The sequence below is a fragment of the Coturnix japonica genome, chromosome 8, assembly GCF_054131305.1.
Source record: "Coturnix japonica strain WE chromosome 8, WE-NBRP24, whole genome shotgun sequence".
Classification (NCBI taxonomy): domain Eukaryota; kingdom Metazoa; phylum Chordata; class Aves; order Galliformes; family Phasianidae; genus Coturnix; species Coturnix japonica.
In genome coordinates, this window is record NC_140670.1 from 29,661,131 (window position 1) to 29,686,611 (window position 25,481).

General features: G+C 46.6%; 1 protein-coding gene across 1 annotated transcript; it reads left to right on the forward strand.

Moving 5' to 3' along the window:
* Positions 1-1,009: 1,009 nt before the first annotated feature.
* On the forward strand, positions 1,010-25,321 carry HTRA1 (HtrA serine peptidase 1). Its single transcript, XM_015867610.3, has 9 exons — positions 1,010-1,478; positions 10,993-11,092; positions 11,407-11,611; positions 19,530-19,724; positions 20,416-20,448; positions 21,562-21,676; positions 21,802-21,859; positions 22,720-22,815; positions 24,610-25,321. Exons 1-9 carry the CDS (start codon positions 1,022-1,024, stop codon positions 24,776-24,778), a joined length of 1,428 nt encoding a protein of 475 aa, XP_015723096.2. The 5' UTR covers positions 1,010-1,021; the 3' UTR covers positions 24,779-25,321.
* The last annotated feature ends 160 nt before the right edge of the window (positions 25,322-25,481 follow it).

The window sequence follows — 25,481 nt, forward strand, 5'->3', positions numbered from 1 at the left end:
TTGGGAGAGCAGGAGATGGAAGAGCTCTCACACCGTAACCCTGTCGGTCCTGCAGCAGCTGAGGCTTCAAAGAGCCACTGTGAGTTATCTGGCATAGGCGATGCCATGCACGATGCCTGGGTGGGGCGGCTGGAGGAATGCACTGCTGGGGCAGATGGGAGCTGATGCGGTCACTCCACACTTGAATTTCTTACATATTTGTGCTGATAAGTGCTCATCTCAGAGCTTATCTTTATATCAAATTGGGAGCTGGTCAAAAGCAGCCGATAAGTAATGGATACATAAGCAACAGCTGGGAGAAATGTTGCTATAATATCTATGCTACGTATCATAGAAGATCCCTATTTGGAAGAGTCTTATCAAGGATCACTGAGTCCAACTCCTGTATATGTGATTTTGAAGAAAAATCAATGCGTGGACAGTTTCAAACCATTCTTTATAATTGACAACAACTTTAACGATGCAGGTCGGGGCGTTTGTGCATTGTGGCATATTATTATTTGTGGTCGTTTCTGCAATAATTTCTCCTGAAACCTCTTTTGTTGCCACGTAGGGAGCGCAGGACAGCTGTGAGCGGCTCTGATTGCAGCGCAGCAATCAATCTTCTGTGCCCTCGGATAACCGGGCAGTCCGGTAAGCATCGTCCTTCCCCCCCGTGTTTTGCGGTGGTATTTGTAATACGAGGGCGTAAACGCGGGGACCACGAGCACAGAGCCATGAAGGCTGTAAAGACATCTCAGACCCCCAAGTCCGACCCCTCCGTGCCCGCCGGCCATGTCTCTCAGTGCCACATCGCTGCTCCTGGTGGGGCGGCACATCCCGCACTCCCAGGGCTGCCCGCTCATTCCCAATCGAATTCTTCCCTAACACCCAAATAGCACACCCCCCTCCATCCACTAAACCCCGACCGGAGGGGTCTCGACACCCCTGGGCTGTCCCCTTGGCCGCCCCGCCCCCCGCGCCGCCCTCGTTCCGCCGCTTAAATCCCGCTCCGCCGCCTCTCTCCGTCGCCACCGCCGCGATGCTGCCGCCGTGGTGTCTTAGCGCTCTGCTGCTCTCCCTGCTGCCAGCCCTGCTGCTCGCCGCCCCCCCGCCGCCCACCTGCCCCGAACGCTGCGATCGCTCCCGTTGCCCCCCGGTTCCCTCCTCCTGTCCCGGCGGTCCCGTGCTGGACTCGTGCGGCTGCTGCCGCGTGTGCGGGGCGGAGGAGGGAGAGCCGTGCGGGGGCAGCGAGGGCGGCCCGCAGTGCGGGGAAGGGCTGCGCTGCTCGGTGCCGCCCGGCGGAGGGGTGCCCGCTTCGGGCACGGTGAGGAAGCGGGCGGCCGTCGGGCGATGCGTGTGCGCCAGCTCCGAGCCCGTGTGCGGGAGCGACGCCGTGACCTACGCCAGCCCCTGCCAGCTGCGGGCCGCCAGCCGCCGCGCAGAGAGGCTCCGGCAGCCGCCCATCATCGCCATCCAGCGCGGAGCCTGCGGGCAGGGTAAGGGGCGAGGGTGCGCGGAGCCAGGGGGGAGGACCTTGGCTCGGGTCGGGGTTGGAGCGCGGTGAGAAAGCGGAGCAAGAATGCGGCGCTCCGAGGCTGCCAAGTGTCAGGGGGAAAGAATCCGCCGTCCCGCTCGGAAAATCGGCCGTTGTGCCCTGCTTTCCTTTGCCTCCAAAAGGGATGCCGTGGGGGGCCGTCCCTGCGAGCACCCGAGGTCAGAGAACGGGGCAGTGAGCACCTGTGGGTGTCTGTGTGCATTGCGGGGTAGTTGGACCTAATGGCCTTTAAGGGGCAGTTCCAGCTCCAGCGATGCTGTGAAATACTGAGTGCGCTTCCATCCGAGCGCTGTGTCCGTGTAATGCCATGGGAAATGGAGCCAGGAATGCAGCCGCCGTTAGGGCTGAGCGCAGGCAGTGGCTGCACTGTCCGCCTGTGCCCGATTTAGCAAAGCGCTGCTCATTAATAATAGGATTGCTGGACAGGATCCGAACTTGGATCCCAACAGCACTGAGGCTGACTTCAGTGCTTCTGAAGCACCGTCCAGAAGCAACAGCATCTCCAGCAGCAACAAGTGGCGTGGTTTTCCTCCGGCATTGCTGTATTCTGTTACGTACCGCTGAGGCTTTGCTCTCACTTTGCTCGGTGCAGGTTGAGCCTGCAGGTTGTCTTCCTAACACCCATCGGATTAAATCTGTTCAACTACAGCTGCGCCTTCGTTCCGAGACACTCGGTGCAAACGTGCTCGTTAATTAACAGGAGTTAAGCCTATTTCTGAGTGGCAGAAGGGTTTGAGTAGCGCCTTTTCCCTTCGGACTGACCCTCAGGGTATGGGTTGAGCCAGTTCGTTTAGCAGCAGCTGTAATCTTTTCTCCACCTTCCCTCCCCCCTCCAGCAGGACAGGGAGAAGGGCCCAGTCCTGCTGTACAGCTTCCAGCTCCCAACGTCTCCATCCATACCACCCATTTTCCATCTCGCTGCCCCCCCTCTGTGTAAGAGCTGCATTGTGCTCCTGGAAACATAGCTGGCATTTAATGCCCGACACAATCACAGCTTTCACGCTACAGTTTCCTGACCTGCAGTGTAACAAAATGCCTCGTGATGTTGTTCTCCTTCCCCCTCCCCCCCCCCCCCGGCGATTCTCAATTCATTAGACTGATAGCATTGTTTTACACCTTGTTCTGCTCTGTGTGGGCAGAATTTAGGCTGTGAGCTGTGGGCATCCCCTCTATGCTGCATGAAGGATGCTGGAGGTGAACTGACCCAGCCTGGCTGCTGGCTGCCTGCTGTAGGGACAGTTAAAAGGGACCTCAAGCATCATAAATCCAGCCTCCCCACCATAGGCAGGGCCACCAACCTCCACATTTAATACTAGATCAGGTTGCCCAGAGCCCTGTCTAACCTGGCCTCGAACACCTCCTCGTGCCCGTTTTCCAGAGTGGCGTTATCTTTGATAAAATATTTCTGTGGGTTCATAGTAACAGGTGGAGATTTAGAGCTGATTTAAGGTAAAAGATTTGGGTTTTTTTTTTTTTTTTTTTCAGTAATAAGAGCAGTGAGGTGCTGGTGCTGCTGTGCAGAGTTGTGGGTGCCCATCCCTGGAGGTGCCCGAGGCCATGGATGGGCCCTGGGCAGCTTGAGCTGGGGGGCACTGAACCCCACAGTAAGGGGTTGGAGCCCAGTGATCTTTAAAGGTCCCTTCCAACCGAAGGCATTCGGTGATTCTATGGTTCAGTTGTTCATTCCTCTTGGACAGTGGGCTTGGTGGTGATAGGTTGATGATTGGGCTTGATTTTAAAGTCTTTTCCAAAAATCTCTTACAGTGAGGGTAGTGAATCTGAAACAGATTGCCCAGATACGTGGTTCCATCCTTGGAGACTTCCAAGGTGAGGCTGGATCAGGTCCTCAGCAACCTGATGGGAGCCTTGGTGTTCCTGTGCATTGCAGGGGTGTTGGGCCAGATGGCAGTGAGAGGTCCCTTCCGACTCCTAAGGATTCAATGATTGTGTTACTCTATGTCCTGCTCTGGGAGCTGCACACAGATGAACCCAGTTCCTTTTCTGACCTTTAACCAAGAGGAACAGCAGAGTTCCTCTTGGATGCTCTCGGCTCCCAACTTTCCTCTGACCTTTTGTGACTAACGTCATTAGAATTGTCATTAATTGAGCCCTTAACGACAGAACAAGCTTAGGATGAAATCCACGCAGCAAAGAATGGGGGAAAAGTAGTAGCAGCTGCTTAAAATCTGCCTGCAGTGCTGGTTGGGCCAAGCGCTCTGGCAGCGTTGTGATGTGCAGTGATGAGTAATCAGGGCAGGAAGGGAGACTCAGCATTCTGGGGAGGTCAGGAAAGAAGCCAGAGATGTATCAAGAGGAGAGCAGATATTGTTCTTGTGAATCAGGCTCCCAGCTGTTTCCCTAAGGATGACTGTGGACACGCGTGCTGGAGAGATGCTCTGAGCTTTGCAGGTTGCTTGGCACGTGTGAAATGAGCTGGGCTGGGAAGGGGCTGTGTGCACAGAGGCTCCTGACCCTAGAGGTGGCTTTAGGCCCCTCTGTGTTCACATCTGGGTGGTCCAGAGGACTCAACGCATCCTCTGCCTCCCCTTCTGCAGCAGGAGGATGGGAGGGAGGCAAAAGCAGCTGAGTGCAGTGGAAATAAACAGCCACGTATTTCCAGAAGAAAAGCAATTTCCCAGCGAGGGATGAAAAACTCCTCCAGAGCTGAGTGCTGTGCTCTGGGAGGGGGGGCTGGGAGGTGGTGGGAGCTGTGGTCTCACCTCCTCCCTCTCCCATGTACAGATTGTCTTCCCAGGAGCTGGGAGGAACTCCGACTTCAAACAGGAGTGTGGACTTGGAGGTATGAGGAAGGGTTCCATGCTTTCATCTCCTGAGCTTTGAGATGTAAAGGTACTTGAGGAGTGCTGAGAGCTGTGAGTAAGCAGGAGAGGAGCCCATTAAGGAGGCTGGATGGGATGGGGCTGAGCCTCCCCAGCAGTCAGAGGAAAGAATCTGCTGTCCAAGAAATAGGAGAAGCTGGAAAATATTTTTCAAATGTTGAGTTTATGTGAGCTGAGAGCAAAAGAAAACGGCGCTACAAATAGACAGTGGGGCACTGTGGAATGTGGCTGCTGTGGCAAATCAGGGCTGTTCCTTGCTCTCATAGCCATGCCAGGGCCACAGGAGCCATGGATAGGCACCAGTGGGTGTGCAGTGTGGGCATGGAGGCTGTGCTGAAGATGTAGGGAAGGCAGTGAGACTTGGGTCTGCCTCCTGGATGCAGGTCACTGTGATTCCCAGCTTGCTCCAGAGTGCAGAATGTAAGTAAAATTCAACTCTCAGCTACTCTGAAGGGCTACAGCATAATGCATTGGTTGTGTGCAGGTGAAGACATTGCCCTCACGTTTGTAGCAGGAGGCTTAAGTCTTGCTTTCAAAGATGGGATACGGGTTACTAGTGATGTTAATTTTAAGCACCGAACACAGCCCTCAGGACCCTCATACCTCAAATCTGCATTGGGAAAGAGAATGCTGTACAGGCATGTGGATGCTTTATGGCCTTTATGATGGAGATACGCTGGATTTGCGTGTTGTATGATTAGGAAATCCCAGGCTTGGGATGCTATGTAGGTCTTATGGCTGCTTGGGGTTTTCTGTCTGCGGGTTGGATCCTTCTCTGCTTTCACCATGGGAAGAGTCCTGCTGCTGCCAAGAGGCGACAACCAATTCCTCTGGCTGTAGAGCCTGCATCCAACGAGGGGCTTTTAAGGGTTCTTGTTGGAGAAAACGTAGTTTAAAACACAGCAAACAAAATACAACAGAAAACCCAAGAGCGTTTTATTCCCCGGTGTCTTCTTACCCGGCCTTCTGCGAGCAGAAGGCAATTAAGCAATTGTCTTTTCTCGGGGCACTCTAAACGTTTCTCACATACTCAGAATGAGACTTTGAAGCTTTGATAACCAGGAGGGGATGCTCAGCATCAGGCAGCTGTTGGTGGCCGGCGGGGTGCGGGGATTACCGCCTCGTTGTTGTCTCATTGGGTTGTATGGGGCTCCGTCCATGCGATGGGCTGAGCGCTGGAAAAAGCAATGGAGAAGCAATTCCTGACTCATCTGCTGTATTTTCAGCGTTCGGCAGACAGAGAATAGCACGGCTGCCTTAACCCGTTGCCTGAAATACTCTTTTCATCTGCCGGCAGGAAATAAGGCAGACTCTTTTCCATAACCTGACTTATATTCCTTAGTGTTTCCATCTCAGACAGGACTGCTGTTAATGCTGTTTTTTGAGCTTGGCACTTTTTTCCCTCATCCTGAATTGCTGCTCTTTTTAGTATTTAATTTCCATTTATTTAAATGAAATCCAGTGCCTCCAAAAAGCTCTGAGCTTTTGGGGCCGGGTACAGCCAAGCAGCACCGTGCATTGCTGTCCCCATCGCTTGTCCCCATCACTTTCCTCACTGTGTGGCAGTGCTTGGGGACAGTGTGTTCCTGCAGCAGCTTGGCAGGAGCTGAGCTCACTTGCACTGTGTTTATAGAGAGATGTTGCTTCCTCTTGTGTTGGATTGGGCTGCTGGAGCCTCCCCCTGCTTCTATCCCCACCAGCTACGGAGCTTTCGGTCGTATATTTCTGCTAATACATTGGGAGAGTTATGGCTGTGTTATGTTTGTTTCAAGTGCTTCAGTCTGAGGTTGTTCCTGTGGGACTTGGAGCCATGGGTGCCCCACAGTCTGGTCTGTCCACACTCAGTTGAAAGGAATCATCCTTCAAGTAACAGCCGCAGCTCCATCAGGTGCTCAGAGCTCAGATCACCCTGGTGCAAGTTGCATTCATGCCAAAAAGCAACTTCGCTTCCCATCCTCACCTCGGTCTCTTGCTGCAAGAGATGTGCTGAGTGAATGCTGGGTTTGTTCACATCACTATTTGGTAGAGTCAGGTGCTTCACATCGCCCTCATATGATGCTATGAAAATATTGTTGTTGTTGTTGGGGGTGTCACAGTGATATAGACTTTCTTCTCAGAAATCAGTGACGTTTTGTTTCTTTCTCCTTTGATTATGCAGGAAAAATAATACTGATGTAATGGTGGTTTTATTACCATGGTTCTGTGGTTTAGACCTCTCAAACTTCCCTCCTCTGATCTCAGAGCTGTTCCTGAGCACAGATTGCTTGCAACACGTAGTGTTGTTTCTTTCCCTACTATTTTCATTGCGTAATATCCTTTCTTGGCATCTTGAATAGGAAGTGGAATGTTTAGGCTTGCAGTTTTATGTTAAGAAGTGGCAGCAGCATCATCCCGTACATCACTTTTTCCTTCTGTCTCTCCAGCAGTGCTGATAGCACCGTTCTAAGCACATTTCCTCCTCTTTCTATTTCCATAGCAGTGCCAGAGGTTTTAACGTTTTCCTATATAGTATCAACAGGAGTTGTGCAAACACCATTGGCTGGAGTGTTGCTGGGAGGGTGGAAGTTCTCCATATCAAACCTTATGCTCTTGTGTTTTGTGTCAGTAGTCACCAGTTCTGCCAGCCCCACTAGTGCTGGGGCCAAGGCTTTGCTATTGGATCCTGGACACCAAGATCTCACTACTCAGGGTGGTATCAGTGGGTTTGGTGAATGGGGTGCCAGTCATAGAATTATAGGGATGTTTGGCTTGGAAGGGACCATAACAGTCATCCAGTTCCAACCCTCTGCCATAGGTAAAGGACACTTCCCACCAGCTCAGGTTGCCCAAAGCCCCATTCAGCCCAGCCTCAAACACAGAGTCCTCTCAGTGCTCAGAGCTGGCATGGAGCAAGCCCAAAGGATGCTTTAATTTGGCTCCCCAGGAAAGATGGAGGGTAGAGCTTGTTCAGTGAATAACTTTTAAGGGTGAACTGGGAGGTGGTGCTCCACCCTCCCCACATTCTGCACAGGAGCATCCTCTGCAGCAGTCTTTGCAATATACGTGTTGTTCCTGGTATTTGTCTAGATGACTTTTGTTTCATGGGAAGTTTATTAATCTTTAGGGGAGTTAAGGTTTTAAAGAAATGGAAGGCTTCAGTCCAGGCTGAATCAGAGCTTTTTGACTTTAAAAAGCTGGTGAAGATGTCTGGGTTGATTACAGCCTGCAAGGCAGAAACTGGCTTTCGGTTGCCCACAGATTAGTTGTGTTACGGCCAAGTGTGAAACTTGAGACCTTCTCTTTATCTGTTAGAGCTGAAAGTCTGAGTGTGGTGGGAAAACTTAATGGGGGGAAGATCCATTGCTACAGCTTCCTATGAAGCTCATGAGATGTGGACACACCTGTGTGAGCAGATGCAGCTCTTACAGCTGAAGGGGAGAGGTGACATCTGCTAGATCTCCTTTTCAGCTTAGCTCAGAATATTACCAAAAGCAGCATTGGTATCAACATTAAAGCATCATTGCCACTGTTGTTCATTGCAATGAAAACCTAGATCTTAGCATGCTTTTTGGCTCCTCTGCGTGAAACCATGTTATTTCAGTTGTTTACAGCCTCCTTGTGCTTTTTTTCCATGACTTTTGGGATTCAGCCTTTCCTTTCAGCACTTTGTTTACTGATATTAGTGCCATTAATGGCAGCTGGCAGAGGTTTCTCCTTGTTGCTCAGGGGCTGGCATCCAACACACCTTTTGAAGTCCTTGAAAATGTAGTTGCCTTGGGAATATTTCATGCTGTAACCTATTTGTGTTTTCTTAGGCAGCGTTTGGTCATTAACTGAATGCACAACAATCATCTTATTAATGTCATTAATGAAAGTTTCTTAACAGCGCTTGTGGGCATTTGGGGGCATTGTGCAATAGTTCAATAAAAACGATACAAAACAAGTGATCACAGCATATAAATAGGCAGAGAGCAGGCTGCAGAGATCTGAACATTGAAGCCTTGAAGGTATTTGGGAACTAGAGCTTTATTCAAGCCCAACTCTTGATATTTAAAAAAGAACATCCAACCAACCAGAATACCCATAAAGTAATAAAATGGGTCTAATAGGAACATAACTCCAGAAGGGGAGAAATCTAACAAATTTTTCAACATCAATTATTTTACTATTTCCTGTAGATTTTATGTTCTTTGTACGATGCTAAAGACCAGTTCTGAGGGATTCTTCTTGCTAACGTTCCTCAATGGATCCATCTGAATAGTACTTTGACTTTTGTTTATTTGCTTTAAAAAAAAAAAGGTGTGTTTTCCATTTAAGTGGGCACTCAGTCAAGAGCTGTTGCAAAACCCGTGTTACACAATGCAAGAATTCCTGATACATAAGCGAAGGACAGGCGTGGTGAGTGGTGTAAGCTTTTTAGGTCAGTATGCCATGAATCAGTATTTATTACCTAACTTTTTTCGCAGTCCCATATTCTGACCTTCTCACTCTCAGTTCGTCTGGGGCGGCCCACACTGGTTTCTATGCAGAAGAGCATCACTGCTCGGATCTTGGCCATTGCAGCTCCAGGCTCAAAGTGATGGTGTATTAGCAGTCTCACCATGCACAGCTCTTCTCCAACAGCTAAATGCCAAAAGAAAAATAGGTTGGAGGCATTAAAATAAAAGCTGTGTTCCCTGTGCAGTTCCTCCCCCCCCCAATCTGTGGCAGCTCTTTCCCAAGGGCAGGATGTGACCTTTAAATGCCTGCAGCATTGCAACGAAAACAAAATGATTTTGGAAGCGGTGATCAAAAAGGGGTATTGATGGATACGGCCGTGCCCCGTGGCGTTTTATCCCCACGTCACGTTAATCCAGCCTGATAATCTGTCTGAGCTCCTGTTTGATGGGAGCGAATGGATTCAAATTCATTCTCAGAATGGTTCTCATTCTTTTACAGCCTCCTAAAAGTCCCGTTTCCATCGCCAGCTTCGGGCATGGCGATGATGCGGTTCTCCTGGGTGTTTCTAATAAAGAGAATTGTAAATCCCGTGGGTAAGGCGTTGGCTAATCAGGTTGTTAATCCTTCTGCCTTTCTGGTGCTAAAGCCGACTATCGCCGCTTAAGCACGAGTCAGACGGTGCTTTAGAGGAAAATAGGTGGGAGCACCGCTTTTCTGATGGGCATTCTTGGGTCGTTGATCAGATTAACGCGTCCGAACTGTTAGTAGATGAGGTGGCTGCTGTTGTCGCTCACTGATCACATTAGAAGCAATTGAGGTGCTCGGGAAGGTGTGAATGGGGAGACAGGTTTGTAAGGGGTTGGGTTGGGTTGAGCATCGTTGCCTGAGGGCAATCCGTGCCAGCTGGTGTTAAAGTCAACTGAAACCTGGTTTTCACTCTGAAGCAAACCAGTATCTGGTTAAGGGCACCAATTCGTTCCTAAAGTATTCCACTGAAACTGAATATGTATATATTTTTTTCTATCACCTAAGTAAAGATGTTCAGATTTATCTGGTCTGGTGTCAGGTGATGATGCAGGTGGTTCAGATATGGATAACGGGATGGTTTCAGAGTACAGTCCCATGCCTCCCAGGGTTCTGCAAATAAATCCTCCTGTTAAGCTGTCACGAGTACCTGCAGCATCCCCAAGCTGCTTATTGCTTTAATCTGCAGATTTAGGAGCCAAATGGTAGGGATGGATGGGGCAGCATGGCACGTAATGCTCATCTGCGAGTCACATAGATCATCACTGTGCTGTACGTGTATAACAGAAGATGGAGGTACTGACAACAGGGGATGTTCTTTCTTTCTTCTATGGATATGTGACATTTGTTGCTCCTTAGGGTGCCAGATTGCTTAGTTGCTCCCAGTTTAACATAAGTTCTATCCCTGAACTGTGAGAAGGGGGAGCTGTGTCAGACCTGCCTTGTTTTTTTCCAGAGATTTTTAGACATCTGATGGTGCAGAGAGGTTTTCTTTCTGTTGGCTACAATAGGAGCTCAGCATCCAGTTGCTTTTGGAAATCCCAGTGACGTCTCTTTGAATACTCACTGACCATGGGCTTTTGTGTTCCAGTACTGCCCAGGAATGCAAAGCTTTGTGTTTCCATTGTTTTCATGTGTGTATCTATTTTTATGGCTTTAGGGGTGGTTCCAGAGCTCCAAAGTGCACAGGATCTGCTCCTCCATCAGGCTGGTGGACCAAGGGCAATGCGTGGAGCTTCTGTGTCTGTGCTTGGGAAGGGCTGGGCTTTGAGTCTCACTGGGAAGGCAGCACAAACCTCGTACCCACCTTAACCTTTCCCAGCAGCTGCTTTAGGCTTAGGTAGGGATTATGACCTTATCACTTAAGAGCTGAAGCAGGGGCTGCTCCATGCAGGGTGCTGCAGCTTGCTGACATGCCAGTGCAGCAGATCTGTAGCCCCACGGCCCAGCTGTGTGCATTGGAAATGAGAAGTCTGCATGGAGCTTACTGTTGTAACAGCAGAGCTTGCTGCGCAGAAAGCCAGAAAGGAAACTGCAGGCCAAGGGTTGTGCTGCAATCGACTTGTAAGGAAGGGAGAGAGACCCACACAGTGCTTTCAATTCAGGTGTTTTGCAATGATCTTTCCCCTGTCACTTGAAGAACTCATGACATGTGTTCTGTTTCTATTTCAGGCCAAGAACACCCTAATAGCCTGCGGCACAAATACAACTTTATAGCAGATGTGGTGGAGAAGATCGCTCCTGCTGTGGTTCACATCGAGTTATTCCGCAAGTAAACACCATGCCCAGCTTGACTTTGTATTCCTGCAAACAGCTGACTGTGAGACAGCAGCAAAGAGGGCTCTGAGCTGATAGACGTGTCATGCTGAAGAATTAATTTAAGAGTCCTGGCATAAAAAAAAAAGACTAACAACAACAACAACAAAAAAGCCCCACCCCAGTTTAAACTAATGCGTGTGCATTGCCTTATTAACGACAGAAAGTAATAGCAGATACTTTAAAGCATTAAAATCTACCCTGTCCTTTTTGGCTGTGCACTGTTTGTGGTCCTGCCAATAAATGTTTGTTATTCCCTTTGTCTTTCAGACTTCCTTACTCCAAGAGGGAGATCCCTGTTGCCAGTGGCTCAGGCTTCATCGTCTCTGAGGATGGGCTGATAGTGACCAACGCACACGTGGTCACCAACAAGAACAGGGTGAAGGTGGAGCTGAAGAATGGGGAAACATACGAAGCTAAAATTAAAGACGTCGATGAGAAAGCTGACATTGCACTAATTAAAATAGATGCTCAGGTGAGTGAAGGCAGTGAGCAAGATGCGTTTTATCCCTCTTTGTTTCAGAAAAGAGGATGTTCTGTGGCTAATTTAAAGAGCAGTGGTTTGGTGTTGAGTTTTGACAGATCTGGAAGCAAACCCGATGGGTGTGCATTTCTTCAAAGCCAAGGTTGTGGCTGGTAATGGTTTATCTTAGGGGCTCTCTGTGTCATGCAAAGAAGCACCAAGCAGCACAAACCAGAACAAAAGTTCAGTCAGAACTGAACTCCCCTCCTACAGCCTTCAGCAGTGTCAGACTTGTGGCTCTCAGGGCTATTCTGCCTCCTGCAACAGCAGAACAGTTGTCACATGGTTGTGCATATGGAGTGCATGGGGAATCTTGGTGTTGAAACACTTCTGCATAACACAGATGCATGTGATGGCTTGAGGTGCTGCTTGTGTTGGTTTCCCTTGTTTGGGCTTTCTAGTTAATGACCTCCAAAGCTGACGAGCAGTTGTTTGAAACACGTGACTCAGAAACATGTAGACCTTGCAGGGTTGCTCTAGTTCAGAGCTATTCCCTGGTGAGGCAGAAGTGTTTGTTCCAGAGTTCGTGGCTGAATCAGACGCCTGGTGCAGAACTCTTGGATGACCCAAAGGTTGCTCCCCCACCACCTTTGTTGTTTAAAGGCTCTGTCAGGTTTTTCTTATATAAAAGCTTCTTATCAACAGCATGGCCAAAAAGAAAATAAAATCCCCAAAATGTTTTCCTGCTTTGTTGAGGATTAAAGAAGTGATATGAAAGTGAGCTTCAGAGAAGGGAGAAGCTGGTAACTCAGAGATAGGGAGGGAGGAGGCACCGAGCTGATGCAACACATTGTTTTGAGGCCATGAGGAGGGAGCAGACATTGAGTTTTGTGTTATCTGACACCCTGAAGAAATGGCTCCAAAATTTCCCTGGCACTACAATGCCTGATGGAAGAGCCTGAGTACATTTATATAAAAAAAAGCTAATAGGCCTCACTTGTGCAAACAGTGAGCACTTAAGGACCCAGGGAAGCTTCTGCAGAGCAGCAGTGGGCACAGCCCCAGGGAGAGCCAGGCGCCTGCAGCCTGGAGAGTGGCTTGGAAAAAGGGGAAGGCAAACAGATTTCATGCTGATGGTGGAAAGTGCTGCTAAGCAGGAGTGATTCTGGTTGGGCTTCAAGATCAGATACTCAGCTTTTAACTTTAGCTTTTGGATGTTACTGTAGCCTTCCTTTGAGAGTAGCACATCAGCAGGTCATTCTACACGTGTTTATCACTCCCAGGTATAATCCTCTTCCAGTTCAACCACAGAACAGACAAGAATAGATGATTCTGATCAGCAGTGTCTTTTAGAGGTATTATTTATGCAGAAATCTCTGAATACAGCGTGCTAACTGAGGAGACAAGATGGTGTTTTTGGCTTGATGTGTTGGCTTCTGAAGCTGCCAGCACAGCGCATGCTTCAGATTGTGAGCATTGCAACCCAGCTCACTCATACATGTTTGCACATTCTCTCGGGGAACATTTTCTGTCTTGGAACCACCCAACAAAACATCAGCGGGAGGTTTCTTGATGTGCTGGGGAGGGATCGGCACGTTCCAATGAAATGCTGGGCAGAGCTGGTGCCTGGAGGCTGAGCTGCAAAAGGGAGTGGGCTCTGCTGCCTTGCTTGTGTGATGGCAACTGGGTGCACCCATTTGGGCAGCAGGAGATGAGCTGTCAGATCTCTGCTCTAAACTGGGCAAAATAGGACTCGATAGCCGTAGTTTGCTGTGTGCTTGGTAAGCATCCTATCCATTGCACAACTGCCTGATGTGCTGCTCCTCGTTAACCCTGCCTGTTTCATCTGAGGAGAAGCTCTTGAGTTCCGATTTATTTGATGACTGAGGAAGTCAATGTGACAGTACAGATAACCCATTACAAGTCTAGATACAGCATGAAAACCACCCCCAACAATTGAGAGGCAAAGTCTTTTTAGAACATATTGTTTGAAGATGACATCAAAGATGTCATTTTTTTTTTTCTTTCTTATTTTTTCTGTGGCGTGTTAAGGCAGGATCTGAAGGCTGAAGAATGCCTCTGTGGTTAGGAACAGAGCTGGGCCTGAAGTATGAGTTGGGGCTGTTAGCTGGTGTTCCTAAAGCCGTTCAGATTTTGCAGCAGCATGCACTGTATTTTTCTTTAAGCCATGAACATCTGGCCAAGGCCGTCTCTAAATGTGATTTGGTTTAGCTCAGTGGAGCAGGGAATTCAAGAGGATGGTGAAATCCAGGCACCAGCAAGAGTGATCAGTTTCCTTGATGAAATTCTCATTTGAAAACATAATCAAATTAGTGAGGAACAGAAATGCTGGGATTGTTCTTCCAGTTCTCAAAGAGGTTTATGTTTGCAGTCTATAAAAAAGAAGTGATATCCCTGGAGGTGCCCATGGCCAGGTTGGATGGGTCTGGAGCAGCCATCTCATGGTAAGGGTGGACTGGAGCTCAATGGTCTTTAAGGTCAAACAAAGGCATTCTGTGATTTCTTGTGTCAATTGAAAACCACAGCAATTTGCTGATGTCTTGAAAGTAGGCAGCACACTGGGGGACAGCTGTGTTAATCCTGAAGGCCATGTGGCTTACAGTAGTGGAGAGTATTCTTCCAAAGGGGAGCCCATTTCACCCCACAGATTTGCCTCTGCCCGTGGGTTGGTCCCTATGAACGGCACTTTTGGGGCCCATCTTTCTGCAACATTAAAACCAGCCATAAGGCATTCACCTCTGGCTGACATAGCCCCCAGATCACTGAAAACATGCCAAGGTATGAAGGCTTTCATTTCTCAGTGCAACCAGATCTGCGTGCTTCTATATTCCTAGAAAGGGTTTGGCACCCAAGCGATACAGCAGCAGTGAGTTGCTGTTGCACCTCTGCTTTGCGGTAATGTTTCAGCTCTTTGCTCATGTTTCTTTCCAACATCAAACTTTCAGCCACTCGCTTCAACGCTCTTAAGTCAACAGGGCCTCCTGCCCTCACTGCTTTGGTGGTTTCATGAAGCAATGCAGCCTCTGTATGGCTGTGGTCAGAGGGGATTTGCCTCTCTCCGTGTGTGTACACACTGCAGGAAGCTGGGAAGCAAGCGTTCCTGTTTATGTATCAGTATTCTAATAGCTCGCATTTTTAGAAACCAAACTACTTGAATTCCAGATGTCAGTGGCTTTTCTCCAATTCATTTTGACTTGGAAATCCGTCACTGGATATTGCATTGCTTCCTCTGGAGTCTCCCACAAGGAAGCCCTCATCTTGGTTGCAGGAGCACTTGGGACCTGTGGAAATCGGACAGCATGGGGAAAAGCTTGTGTGTGATCTCCCTGCTGCTCCTTGGGTTGGGTGGCAGCATAGGGATAGGGACTAAAAGGTCTTTAATTTCCATCTGAAGAACAAGAGGATGCTGTTGTGTGTGCTACCCTTCCCACGTGTTGAGAACAGCCTTTGCAAGGGACAGAGCTTTCGTCATTACTATTTATTTCAAGGGAGAGCAGCAGTGCCTTGCCAGGCCATTGAAGTCCCAGAGACATGGCAAGACAGTGCTTGGCCTTTTTTTTTTCCTTCAAGCTTCCCATGGTCCATATTTAGATAAGGCAACTCGGTTTTGTTTTTCTGACTGTCGATGAAATACTTTTGGAGTCTTGTAATGTGTTCAAGTTGGGGTTTTTCGCTTTCTTTGGCATTTGGTCAAATAGCTCCAAGATCATAGATGACACTCTACATTTTCATAAGCCCACGGCCTATGTTTTTGTTTTGCCGTAACGTATTCTGAAAGTTAAATAGTTCTGTTAATGAGAACAGAATGCAGTTCCCAGTGAAGCTGCTTGCTTTGCCAGGGTTGCTTACAGCTGAATTAGAGCATCATACAAACATCTGCTTCTTTTCCACCTAAACATGGAAAGCATGAAGGCAACCTGTCACTCCTTAAGAGAAGTAAAGCCCGGAAGGTTTGTCTCCTCTTCACTGCTTTAATGAACTGTGAAGTGTTCACTGCACATCCCTGATGGAAGGAGATGGTTGTAGAGAGGTGGGGTTTGCTCTCGTTCAGTGCCAGCATAGAGGCAGATTCACACCCTTTGTGTAGGGAAGGCTTCCAACTAAGCAGTCACTGATGACTGAAACTATTGGTGGTTGTCCTGTGCCTGACTCCAGCTCTCCTGCTGTCCCTGGTGAACATCTGGCTGTGTGTTTTGCTCTTCAACACATGCAGTGGGCTGCATTTTGGTGCTGGATGAAGCCACATCTCGTGGGAGTTCTGTTTACCCAGGGCTCGAGTCAAAACCCTATATTAAAATGTGTGGAGCGCTTCGGGATGAGAGAGGCTTAAAATATTAGCACTAATTAATGGCTCCCTCTCCGGCTGGGTGTAAACAGTGAGTCATGTGCCACTTATGGGTTTGCATGTTTAGTCCTATTTCTGTGTGCTTGCAGATCTGTCTTGTTGAGTCAGTGCCGTTCCCAGCAGGAGCCCGAGGGTTAATCCAATGAAAGATGGAAGGAAAGCAAGCAAGTTATGTGTTGCCCAAGGTCATGGAGTGAGTCACTGGGAAAGCTGGGTTTAGGTGCTGGGTGCCTCTGGCTCTGTGTTCATGCACTGCAGGGCATGCTGGTTGGCATAGGTTTTTAATTAACTGCTGTGGCGAACCTGTAGCTGAGTAGAGACTTGCAGCTGCGTCATGCTGTTAGGGAGCAAGCTCACGAGTTTAAAACCACTAGAATATATGTGGTATAGTTATAGATACATTCATCACAATCAGTTCTCCTTGATATGTACTTGCAGAGGTACTGATGGGAATATTTACATACAGTGCTGTTAATGATAAGAAAATGCTTGGTAGGACAGCAGGTAATGGCCTCCAGTTGTGCCAGGGGAGGTTTGGGTTGGATATTAGGAAAAATCTCTCGAGATAAAGCATTTTTACATTAGGTGACGTCCCTTCTAGAAAGGTGCTGCACAGGGGGCATATTTTATACAGCTGAATGTCACAATGTGCAGAGCATGGCGGTTTTTGCAGTGGATTGTTGCTGCCAGCAGACGAGAGGTTAGCCCTAACTCATTCCAGAAGGCGTGCTGAATCACACAGAGCCCACGCCAATCTGTGCAGTGCTGGGCTTTGAACTGAGGCCTGACTAGTATAGGCACGGGCTTGAAAACTCAGCACAATCAGAAATAATTGTGTTAGTCAGAGGCTGCCCCGTGTTTTTCCTTTCTGCCGCCAAACGCGACTTTTGGCTTTGTGACTGTTTTTGTAACTGAGAAAGATTGTATAAAACCCAGCTCTGCGTGCGACCCATCTGCTGTCTCTGTTAATGAAAGAGAAGATATTTTTTGCACAGTCCCTTGTCTGTTTCGTTTACTGCTTAGATGCCCTCCTTCTTTATAAAGCATCTGCTTTCCATGCATTGGCCACTTCTTGTCTTCTTATTTTTTCCAAAGCAGTGCCAGAAAGAGATGCACTTCTGGATCAACAGCATCTTGAAAACACGTGCTACGTCAGCTTAATAGCATCTGGAGGCAAGGAAGGGCCAGGGTGCTCCCTCTGTGCAAACAATACCCATATGGAGCTGTGTGCTTCCAGCACAGCTCCTTGTGCTGCTGCTGTCCTGTGCTGGGGGAGCCCTCGGAGCTGGGGCTGTGCTCTGAGGTTATGAACTGCTCAGCACAGCTGACCCGGGATGGTGCTGTTTGGTTACAAATTTGGGATTGCTGTCCGATGAAATATTTCTTTATTGCATTGCCTGTTCTGTTGCTCTTCCAAGTGATTCTGTTGAACAAGCAGTTGGCTAATTATTTCTTGTCGTCTTGAGACTGAAAGATGGAGTTTCCGTAGAGCATCTGATCTTGTCTGGGGTTTGGCAATGGGTTTTATTAAAACAATATGTTCATCTGAGCACAGTGGTGCTGTTGGAATTGTAACGCGGTTGGATAAAGGGTGCTCAGAATGAAGCTGGTTAAATCTTGGAGCTGTAACGTGTGGCAGCATATAGTGACAAAACTGCTGTCTCCTGCTTTTACTTTTGGACACTGTGCATCTCCTCGGACACTTGACATAAAACCAACAGTGGAAAACACAAAGCAATGTGCGTTTGGTTCAGTTTTGCTCAGTGGATTTTTATCCCTGTGGGTGATTTATTGGTACAGTCTTTTAAGCTGCTGATGACTAAAAATGATCTTAGAGCCAGCTCTTGTTTTCCAAATCAAATATGTGTAATATTTTCTCTTTTTTTGCTAAAGTGTAGCTGGGATTCAGCTTTTATTAACTTCCAAAGCAAAGTTATTATTGAGTTGGGGTATGTACAAATAACCAGGACATACTAAATGCTGCCTTGCCTTTTTGCTCTGTAAGCACACTGTCTGCTTTTACAATCCCCTACACTTTTTAGGCGTGTAAGTTGCATGCTTTGGAATAAATACAGGCTAAAAAGGCACCTCTGCTGGCTTCCAAGAAGACATAAATGGCAACAAGAATAACTATTAAGCCAATTTGTAACTTCATTTTAGGGAAAAAGCTGAGGAAAATCTTGAAGATATCCCTTTTATATTAGAAGTTACCCACTTATTGGAAACTGGGTTTAGGTTAATCCATATGTGGGGCATTTACTGCATCTAGGAGCAGTCACCTATTTTGGAAGTTTGTATTAATGCCTTGTATTTTGGAGGCTGATCTTGTTGTGCAAAGGAAAGGATTTTTTCAGCTGGATGGGCATAGAGGAAACCTATCTTATAAGTTAAATTTACCAAGCAAATGATCTGTCCTGGGAGACTTCTGTTTCCATCTGGGGTTCAGTACCTCTCAAATCCTGCAAGATGCTTAAACTGAAGCCTCAAATGATGCATGTCCTAATCCACTGGTAGTAATGATAATGATCTGGTGTCGTGGTAGTCAGGATCATTTAGACAGCAGGTTAAACATGAAACAGTTAAAAATATGTAACATCATTGAAACAGTGAAGACTTGGCTTTTAAAAACATGAAGCAAACCCAAGGCATGTTGTGCAGGTGGATGATGCATCAGTGCAGAACATTTCTTTGATATACAGTCTGTTTCAGAATGGCCTTAATTACTCAGTGAGCAGGGGGACTTCGCTGCCATTATCTGCTCACTGCTCTCAGGGGACTTACTGGTCTTGTTTGAACCATCTGCTGTCCAACCTCTTCAGATGTCCTGGAGAAACGATGCTGAGTTTATCCACTGCATTGATAGGGGTGTTAGGTTCAGCCGTTGCTTTTTTGTTTCCTTCTTTTTTAATTGCTGTAAATTGCAGCGCTCTGTGTTGATGCTGGATTTAGGAATGTTTTCTGTCTCGGGGGGGAAAGTCTTTAATTATGTGATAGTTCATGTTTCAAGATAAGATCTTGAAAGGAAAGAATAATGGCATCCCTTACTGTCATAAAAAGAAAATACTAGGAAGTCTTTAAATCCTCACATCTTCACAAGACACCTAGATACGTGGGAGGTAATCTAGTTGTCTACTGAACAATAGATGAAACGTTAGTTCATGTCTTATGGGAATATGAAATGCTTTTAACTACATGCATGTTTGTTTGATACGCCCTGGCTGTTGCTTTCATGACTCCCTCTAGAATTCACTCTTAAGGAATATATTATTTTTACATCAACAGCTGTTGGCTAATTACTTCAAGAAGCTGTTGGGAACAGCTCCTTCCTGGTATCGCCAAATGTTTGCTTTGTACGGCAATACACAAATATTCCTTTGGTCTTCATTTGTTTTTAATGGGGACCATTTGGTTTGAATGGGGACCTGTTGTGGAAAAAGCACTCTTCAAGTGTTTTTTTTTTTTCTTCTACTCCATTAAAGAACAGTTATTTCTCTTTGACCTGCATAGTAATGTCCTAATGGTGTATGAATTTTTCTTCTTTTCTTAATCTCCTTCCATTTGTAGGGTAAATTGCCAGTCCTTCTGCTTGGTCAGTCTGGAGACTTGAGGCCGGGAGAGTTTGTGGTTGCCATTGGAAGTCCATTTTCCCTTCAAAACACGGTGACGACAGGGATTGTTAGCACCACGCAGCGCGGAGGAAAGGAGCTGGGGCTCCGCAACTCCGATATGGACTACATTCAGACGGACGCCATCATCAATGTATGTCCTGCCTTGAGCCTTGGCTCTTTGGGCTCTCAAATTTCTGGAATAGTTGCTTTGAAAGCTCCTCCAGTAATGCGGTTCTTAAGAACAGTGAGCATAGCTGGCTTTTCTTTCATCCTCGCAAATACGGACATCTGCGGTGCAGCAGTGCCTGATTGTTATTAAACCAAACCCCCAAAGGGACCACACCAAGTTCAATGGTTGCCTTCCCTTCAGCTTCTTACAGCCTGTAAGGGAGGAGGAGGCATTCTTTGCTGAATGAGTTTCTCCTCAAAATCTGTCATGCTTTCTAGAAAGAAGCCACGCTCAGCTTAAGAACTCAAGTTTGTTTCAGCATTAAGGCAGAACAATAGCTTTTGTCTACTGTTGGCCTTGTGAGGGATGTTTGCTTGCAGCTCCCAAGCCGTATTACAGTCTTCTATGCTGCCAGTCTGCTACTATTAAAACCAATGAGAAGTCCCAGTTTACTTAGGTTACTCTGGCAAGAGAAGGAGAATTGAAATGCAAAAAAAGGACGGATGTTAAGTGCGTGTTAAGTAATGGTTTGGATTTGTAAGTGTTTCACTGTGTATCTTTAATAGATAATGGAAAAACTGCTACAGAAACATTTCAAAAATCCCTTGAACATTTTGCTCATTATGAGTTAAGTGTGGATATTAAAACCTGCTTTTCCCATGTTTGTTTGCAGTATGGAAACTCTGGAGGACCCTTAGTAAACCTGGTAAGAGATTCTTTGTTTGCTTAGTGTGAAGCCTGTTACTTTCTGGTCTAAAAACAAAAACAAGAGCACCGCAAGTGTGATTCAGAGCTTTCAGTGTTTGCCCGGCTACACAAAATTCACATGGCTCTTACTAATCACTTGTCTGTGTTTTTGTTGTCAAATCACAAACTACGCCATGATTTCAATATGTAGGTGTTTACACTTTGCATAGTTCGGGCTACTTGTAATGCCCAAATAATTTGCCTGTGCTTTGCAAGAAAAGTAAGAAGTTCATTTTTAATGCGAGGTGTTTGCACTTGGTGTATACCATGCAGCTGAAAATTCAGTTTCTTGCAAACCGAAGCTCAGTTTAATGGTTCAGAAATGTGTGCCCTCCTTTTATTTTGAAGCACGTTCACAGGGTAGGAAACCCCATGTGTTTATGAGCACCTTAAGCTTTGTATGCTGGTTCTGTAGGAAGCAGTCAGATTCCTTACAGCAGCTGTGGATGAGCCCAGAGGAGAACAGCAAAGCAGGGTGCAAAACCAGGTGGCTGTGCAGGAGCTCTGTCAGCCCCAGAAGGGGAATAGGAGCTTCTCAGAGGCTCTGCACTGGAAACTTGGCAACTTTTTTCTACTTGACTTGCAAAACAACTGCAGCTCTAGTAACCTGCCATTTAAAAGTTGTGGTTGGATAGTTTGCTCTTTCAATCCAGAGCCTTTTTCTGTCCTGGCCCCAGCACGTCAGTGCTTGCTAATGGGAAACCTACTGGCTGTGCTGGTGCACCTCTGTTTGGGGTGAAATCCTCTTTTGGCATGGAATGCTCTTACATGTGAGAGCTTATCCAGGAGTCATATTGCTGGGAAGAGCTTTTGGTTTTCCAAAACATTTAGAATACTTTTCGTATCAGTAGGTGATTCAGAGAAATGGGATGGAATTGTGGTTAGACTTGATGATCTTCAGAGTCTTTTCCAACCCAAGCAATTCTATGGCTCTATGAAAAGGAACTTCAGAAAACAAGCCCAGCTACAGAATTGTTTTGCACCTTTGTCTTTGTGATTGCTCAGAAGAAATAATCCCTTTCACTTTGAGATGTGCATTTCACCTTTAACAGCAATTCCTCATTTTCCCCAGGATGGTGAAGTCATTGGAATTAACACACTAAAGGTTACGGCTGGGATCTCATTTGCTATTCCATCTGATAAAATCAAGAAATTCCTAACTGAATCCCATGACAGACAAGCTAAAGGTAATGTACCTCTGTCTAACTGCTGTTAGATAGATTTAATATAGTGATCCAACAGAGAGCCAACAGCCCCCAAGGCTCCCTGTTTGATAAGAGCCACTGATGAAGGCCTGTTTTACTTTTTGTAGGAAAGGCTATAACCAAAAAGAAATACATTGGCATACGAATGATGTCTCTAACTCCTAGGTAAGTAAAAGTGGGAAAATAGTTCTTATCTTGCTGAACTGAGTTCATTTCACATGGGTTTGGATCAAGCTAGCAGTCTACAGGAAGGGGCAGAAGAGTGCTGATGCCAACTCTTCCCAGTTTCTCTTGCCTTCTGTTGCCGTGTCCATTACACAGTTGGACTCCTCTATGGGCTCCTGTATGAGCTGCTGTCCAACAGCTCCCCGGCTTTTGATTTTTTTTTCTTTAGCACTTTATAAGAGAAGATGTAGCAATTGTTAATTTGTCCTGGTTCAACTGCTGCTGCTGCTATCTATCCTGCCCTGCCACCATGGTCAAGGATCGCAGCAGCTCCACGCATAGCTTCATTTGTAGGAAATGGTTTTGATTAAGATCACTTAATGTGAAATGAAGCTTTCTGGTAGACTTTGCTTATTCAAACTCAAACCAGAAGAGAGCAGGTTATGTTAATAGGAATGATCAACAAACACTCTGTGTGTGTGCTAGGCTACGATAGATGGACTGTTACTACTTTCCCTAGTAGAGCAAGCCATCAGTTTGCCTTTCACTATGCCTAAGGATCAGTAGCATGACAAAGCACTGAAAACTGGAGGCTTTTTTAGGTGTTCTGAATCTTCTAGAACTAAAGTCCAAGTTTTTAAAAAGCTGGTCTTTTCTACTGCCAGAAATAAGCAGTAAAAGCCATTTGCATGGAAAAGTGTGATAATTCTTGATATACTTTTAAGGGTTAAAATGAATTGTGAGGTGTCACATCAACATGTGTAAAATATCCCAGCTGGTAAATGTTAACTGAGTAAGAATCCATGCTTTTCTCCCCCATGTTGGCACAATATTCTTATGGATGCTTCTTCATTTTCCAGCAAAGCTAGAGAGCTGAAAGATCGCCATAAAGACTTTCCTGACGTTGTCTCTGGGGCCTACGTTATTGATGTCATTCCAGAAACACCAGCTGAAGCGTAAGTTGGAGCGCTTTACTCTCAAAACCACTGCCACTGTCTGATGGAGGGAATGTTCCATGCTTAGCTGGCTATCCTGGTTAAGCTAAATGAACAGAATTGCGACCATCTGATAGCTATTAGGTCGTCAGCTTGAAATCAGCTTGTGGTTTTCGTTCATTCCCTGATCAGCAATAATGTAGATGTGCCAGCACGTTGCTGCAAAGCCCTGTCAGAGTTCCCAGCTGAAAGGGCGAGGAGTCGGGGAGCATGAAAATCATTTTTCTCAGCCATCGCTTCCAAGAGCTCTGATGTACCAATGCCAGGGATGAGTTGGAGCTGATGGCTTGTACGTGCTCCTGCAGCCCTGCAGGTCACTGCTGTGTGAGGGCAAGGGGGGACATTTTGCTCCTGCTTTGCAAGGATGTGGCTGGCTTCTTCTGTGCTTGCTAATGGCAAATCCTGATGCACCTCAGTTTGAGGTGAGATCTTTTGGCATGGAACGTTGCTCTACGTGAGACCTTTCCAGGAGCAACGCTGCTGGGAAGAGCTTTTGGGTTTGGCCAGCTGATATTTTCCTCAGTGTTACTCAGCACTGCTCAGAACCTCAAAGGCACTGCTCAGTGCCATGCTTCACGGGGTGCCTTGCTGAAGGCCTCCAGTCAGCGGGACTGGGCTGGCTGTCTCATGTTGGCAGCGCCTACCTTCTAGAGTTTGGTTAATACAAAATTGCTCAGTGATCCAGAGCAGGAAATAGGAAACATTGTCCATTTTCTGCAACTGGAGATCATTTAAGAAAGACATAAATTTGTGGCAGCGAAGAAGCAAATGTAGCACCAAACACATAGGCAGAAAGCTGATTGGTGCCACTATATTTGATCACAAGGGGATGGTTGGATGATCCCTGTTTGTCAATACGAGATGTAATGTAATAATAACACATGTTAATTGCCCTGATGAGCAGTTCCAAATTGAAGGAGCAGGAAAAAACATTGCAGTGATAACAGTAGTTAGCAGAAGGTGAGAGCAGGACGTTAGGTAGGAAACAGTGAGGTAACAAAGCCTTGCAATGTGAAGGCAAACTCGAGATGCTCCATTTGGGCAGATATTCAGGGGAGTCTGCAGCAGCTTATGTGGGGATTTGAGTCAAGAGCAGGAGCCTACCAGTGTGAGACACCCAGGGATGGATTCTCTGAGGAAAATGCTGAAAGCCACAGCTAAAAGTAGGCAAGCAGATTTGTTAGCAGGCTGACAACGTTGGCCGAGGCATCCTGCTTACAAGAGGCACTCATGTAAAGCATTTTCTGCGGGCGGAAGAAGCCTATGACTGGTCTGTGGTTTTGTGAAAACGGATTATGCTGAAGGGCTGAATCATGTCTGATCTGGTTTCTTGGTTAATATTTCCATGACTTGGAGCCAGATTGTTGTGCAAGACCAGGCAAGGCGCTGTGGTTGATGGTATCCCTCAGCACCCCGTTTGTGTTGGTCCCAGAAGGAGTCTGGGCAGCCCTGGGCAGAGGAGCCACGTTGGGCCAGCCCCATTTGGTTGGTGTCTGGTTGTGTCTGGCTTCTATAGGCACCCAGGCGCTCCTGGTGACTGAGTTAGATCGATGTATGGTTAAAATATGAATGGCTGCCAAGCAGTATGTGCACAGCTACATAAATTCTGTTTGCTTTTTGGGGGCCTGCTCTGTCTGTCTGACTACTGTCAGGTGTGAAAATGGAAATACTCAGTGCCTTTTAGTTTGGCTGAAAAGTACAGTGAGGGTAATGAAATGGCCCTAACAGTAATTCGTTGTTCCTTTGTCTTTTCAGTGGTGGCCTGAAGGACAATGATGTGATTATAAGCATCAATGGACAGTCGATAACTTCAGCCTCTGATGTCAGTGACATTATTAAAAAGGACAGTACTTTGAACATGGTTGTTCGCAGGGGTAACGAAGATGTTATGTTAACAGTAATTCCTGAAGAAATTGATCCCTAACCAGAAACATGAGCTGGATTTCATGTTTTCTTTTAACAGCATTGGACTGCTTATATTCTCTCTGTGCTGGTACAGGAAACGTTAGACTTCTGACCAACGTTCTGCTTCTTCAGCGGATTAGTATTGGCCAACAGAATAACTTCTAATAGGTTTAAGGTGCAAAGATCCGTGTAATTTCACATACTCCAGATGATAATTTTTCCTTCTGTATTATATATGCAATGTACTCTTTACTGGCTATTACATTCCCCCGCTTAACAAATCGACATTCGCTTCCCCGTGTTGAGTAGATTTACCAATATTTCCACTAAGATTTAAACAAAACCCACGCACGCAGTGTGTGCTGTGGTATTCAGGTATTTATAGGTTAGCTGTGTTTTAACTGGAAATGCTATTGCAAAGGAGTAGTTGGTTTAAAAGTAAAACGCAACTGGGTCAAAAGTCTGGTTTATAAACACAGATATTCCAACCGAAATAACCCTTTGAGAGCAGGATTTTAATACTATGATATTTTCCTAGTGTTATTAAAAGACTTCAACAGTACTTTTTGTGAGTGATTCATTTCACATCTCCTTATGGAGCCTTCCATCTTTGAACAGCACATCCGCCTTAAAGGATGCTTGTGTTTTAATGGTCATAAAGTAAAATGCTTCTTGGTACGTGCATCACGTTGGCTCTCCAATGTTGCCTGTCCCATATGTTA